Here is a 4,540-nt window from a genome sequence, read left to right on the forward strand (position 1 = left end):
GTAATCTTATGTATCTAAGTGATAACAGTTCAATTGTTAGCAAATTAACATGTTGTTTCATGCATTGTTCCTCTTGCCCCAACGGGTTGTTCGTCTTGCCCCACTAGTTGAGTAGAACGTACGGAAAATCAAAAATTTTAAAATCATTCTTTTGCATTAAAAAACAGGATTTTTTAAAAACTTGTTCTTTCAAAGTCTTAGTCAAGACCTGGAATAAGATGATTAAAAATAATCCGACAGATTTTTAACGTTTTTAATGGGTTATAACGATCTTTTCCTTAGCTTGTTCCACTTGCCCCACTTTCCCCTATTTTAATTGTACTCTTCATTTTGCGGAAAATCGCAAACCTTTCAAACGCAAACCCCGGCTATCAAAGTCACCCCGTTTTACGGTACTTTAGACATGGACCGTACAGAAGGGTTGAGTTCAACCGTTTGTTTTTCATTCAAACTAGTTTATTGCGAATGCATAGTTTATAATCTGGGTAATTTACTTAGAGTAATAAAATGTGCAAAACAGCTGTTCATTAGTAACTAAAAAGTTCATAAAATGACTGCCACTGATCGTCAAAACCTCAGTATAGCTGCACTCCTTGTACGACTAAGTTCAACCAGAACAAACAACAAGATGTTATCGTTGCAAGTAACCGTACTGCTGCTCTGCATCATCAACCTCAGTTCCGCAAACTACATGATCATGCCGCCAATGTACGAGGTCACCAACGAGCAGTTCAACTCGTTCAGCACCTGCATCGCCGCGACGTACAACCCAAAGGCCCTACACAGCAAGTACGACCCGGTGTGCGGAACCGATGGATTCAGCTACTTCAACCGGCACAGCATGGACTGCATGGCGGTCTCCGTCCCGAACCTGCAGTTTGCCAGCTACGGCCGCTGTCCGCACGAGCCCATCTTCCTGCCGATGGCCTCGGTCCGCGATCCGTGGATCTTCCCGTCGAATCTCCGCGGCGAGCTGGAACAGTGCATCGGCAGCTGCGAGAACCTGTTCCATCCGGTGTGCGGTTCCGACGAGAAGACGTACCAAAATCCGTGCACCCTGCTCTGCGTGGGATCGGTCAACAAGGCCACCCTGGCGTACGAGGGCTTCTGCAAGCGGGACCAGATCGCCGAGGGCAAGTGTCCACCGATTCTGCAGCCGTTCTGCGGGTCGGACGGAGTGACCTACCTGAACTATTGCCACCTGCGATTTGCGATGCTGACGATCGAGGGGCTCAAGCCGGGCCACATAGGGGACTGTGTGCAGCGGCTGGAGGCCATCGGAAAGGACAAGGACGGAGGGTACGGCGCGATGGAGGGAAAGAAGGAACGCAAACGCGGTTGCTGCTGCTGTGAGTGCCGGGAAGCTCCGGATTGTGCTGCTTAAAGAGGCATGCAAGTGAACTTAAATTCAAATAAATTTGGGTAGAATCGGCAGAATTATAATTTGAGAAGTATTATAAAAACCTGGGAAACATTAAATATGGGAAATATAACTTTTCTCGGCCCATTTCTATTTTCGGCTTATCAGAATTTTTTACCGTGAAATACAGCTTCCGTAAAGTGTTTTTAAATATTTCATATAATAAATAACTCAAATAAAAGTTTGCAAACAGCTATCTTTTGTTGATGTATCTAAGAATGATGTTTCAATAGGAGCATACTGCAAAAGTAACGTGGAGTGGAGTGTAGTAGAGTTTATCTCCCCGTACTTTGAGCCTTCTAACACTCAAAGTTGGCCCAAAAAATAAGGAAGCAAAACAATTCAATCAGCTGAAATGGATTTGAAATGCATTTCCCTCGATTTAAAATTATTTAAGCATGTTTGGGTTGAATTAAAAATATTTTGAATTATAATTTTTTTTTTCGATGTTTAGCATCGCACCGGCCTCGACCCCGGCCAGAGCCGAGGGACAAAAACTTTGAAACATATTTGCATTGGCCCTAACGATTTTTCTAAATTCTTCTTCTTATTATTTTTCATGATTGATTTTCCCAAAAAGCCATTAGCGGGGCAAAGTTGCATTGGTTAACATTTATTTTCAATAATATTATTAAATTCAAAATCTCTTAATATAGTTTTTCTGCAAAAATCAAACCGAAGAATATAATTTATGTAAGGTTTTTTGTGAATGCTCAAGCCTATACACAAAAATTTGTTCCACAAGGGATGAGAGCGTCTGAAATTTCAAAAAAGGTTTCCACGTGGCTTACGGCCCCTAAATATATTTTTAATATGCTTTCTTGATAAGAGCAATTCTCTGAGATTTCGGTCATTCGGTTTTTTTTTTGTATTTTTTAATCCGGCTGAAACTTTTTTAGTGCCTTCGTTATGCCCAAGGAAGCCATTTTGCATCATTAGTTTGTCCATATAACTTTCCATACAAATTTGGCAGCTTTCCATACAAAAATGATATGTGAAAATTCAAAAATCTGTATCTTTTGAAATTTTTTTGATCGATTTGGTGTCTTCGGCAAAGTTGTAGGTATGGATATGGACTACATTGAAAAAAAATGATACACGGTAAATTTTTTTTTGAAAATAGTCGCAGTTTTTCATTTTTTTAAATTAGTGCCCATGTTTGCCCACCTTTGAAAAAAATAATTTTGAAAAGCTGAGAAAATTCTCTATATTTTGCTTTTTAGAACTTTGTTGATACGACCCGTAGTTGTTGAGATATTGCCATGCAAAGGTTTAAAAACAGGAAAATTGATGTTTTCTAAGTCCCACCCAAACAACCCACCATTTTCTAACGTCGATATCTCAGCAAGTCCGATTTTCAATGTTAAAATATGAAACATTCGTGAAATTTTCCGATCTTTTCGAAAACATTATTTTCAAATTTTTAAACCGAGACTAACATTTCAAAAGGGCTAAACATTTAATATAACACCCTTAAAAATGTTAGTCTTGATTTTAAATTTTTGAAAATATTTTTTTTTGATAATATCAGAAAGTTTCAGGAATGTTTCTTATTTTAACTTTGTAAATCGGACTTAAAGTTGCTGAGATATCGACATTCGAAAATGATGGGTTGTTTGGGTGAGACTTAGCAAACATCAATTTTCCTGTTTTTTGACCTTTGCATGGCAATATCTCAGCAACTATGGGTCGTATCAACAAAGTTCAATAAAGCAAAATATAGAGAATTTTCTCAGCTTTTCAAAAATATTTTTTTCAAAGGTGGGCAAACATGGGCACTAATTTAAAAAAAATGAAAAACTGCGACTATTTTCAAAAAAGTAACCTAAAAATGATTATAAATTGAAAACGGTGCACTTTATCAAAAATTCACTAAAGTACTTTTTGATTGCAAATTCGATTTCACATCGAAAAATGAAGTTGAAAAATTATTGCGACCAATAATTGATTTTTCGAACTAATCTGTAATGATTCAAAAAATCATAACTCGGTCACAGATTTTTTGCCCATTCTGGAAATTTCCGAAAAGTTGGCATCAAAAAATAAAAATATAAAAAAATAGTGTTTTTTTGCAAATCAAGTTTAAGTGACAAAAAGTTAAATTAAAAATCACCAAATTTTTTTACCGAGTATCATTTTTTTTTCAGTGTAGTCCAAATAGCTGTCAATTTTTTTTGAAAATGTATATGAACAAAAGAACCAAGCTAAATAACCTGTTTGTCAGAGAGAAAGAGTTACTTACAAAGTTTTACCTGAAAAAAAAGATTTTTCTGGGAAAAATTTCCCAGCTATCATTTTGAGTAACAAGTGCTTTGAAGGCATAATAAAGCAATTTTTTTGTTAAAATATTTAAGACGGAGCGTATTTCAGTTGAAATCATTTTAAACTCAGATTCAGAGTCAGATTTCAACCTATTTAAAAATATGTTTAAACCTTTCTTGAGGAAAGTATGATGCCAGCATGCTCCTTTTTAAAAAATGCGGTTTCGAGTAGTTAGCACGCAGAAACCTTTGACAGGAGCTCTGCCGCTCCAATCTAGTCCGTCCCATATGTTTTTTTGTCAAAAATGAGATAAACTTAACAAAAGTCTTGTTTTCACATGTTCTTTTAGCCTATTGAATAAAAAAATAATGTTTGTTCTAATAATTCCAAAATAAATATAACTTTCACGCTGTCCCATATGCAAAATAAAGGCAAGTCAGTTCCTCATATAGAAATGTCTCGCAAATCGTTTGAGTGGATGCAGAATTGTTTAAATTTTACAGAGTATGTCTTTCAGAATACGTAAAGCTTGAAAATATCATTATCTGATCGTTTCTGGAGAAATATTTCAATATTAAAAGTGAAATAATACAAAGCTTTTGTGCTTTTTTCTTGTGCAAGGGAAAACCACGGATAGAAAAAATAAAAATCATTCCGTTATGGCTAATGCCCACAACATGCAATTAGGTATATTTTGTCTTGAATGAATAGGCTTGATCCCGATTCTGGAAGAGATCCCTCCTCCAATAAGCGGAGTTTTTGAAATTAATTTCAAGGGTTCAGCAGTTTAGATTTGCAGTCACATGACATTTGCCTCTGAAGTGTTTGCACAATTTCTGGTGTCGTTGCTGGTCATAT

The 4,540-nt window shown here is 36.5% G+C and overlaps 1 protein-coding gene across 1 annotated transcript; it reads left to right on the forward strand.

The window, feature by feature from the left end:
• The first annotated feature begins 597 nt into the window (after window positions 1-597).
• LOC6043075 (serine protease inhibitor dipetalogastin) lies at window positions 598-1,551 on the forward strand. Its single transcript, XM_001855053.2, has one exon. It carries the CDS (start codon window positions 629-631, stop codon window positions 1,382-1,384), a length of 756 nt encoding a protein of 251 aa, XP_001855099.2. The 5' UTR covers window positions 598-628; the 3' UTR covers window positions 1,385-1,551.
• Window positions 1,552-4,540: the final 2,989 nt, after the last annotated feature.

This window comes from Culex quinquefasciatus, chromosome 2, assembly GCF_015732765.1.
Source record: "Culex quinquefasciatus strain JHB chromosome 2, VPISU_Cqui_1.0_pri_paternal, whole genome shotgun sequence".
NCBI classification, from domain to species: Eukaryota; Metazoa; Arthropoda; class Insecta; order Diptera; family Culicidae; genus Culex; species Culex quinquefasciatus.

Bases quoted from the DNA above. Each gene is read 5' to 3' on its own strand.
- LOC6043075 (XM_001855053.2), top strand. From the start codon at position 629: ATGTTATCGTTGCAAGTAACCGTACTGCTGCTCTGCATCATCAACCTC.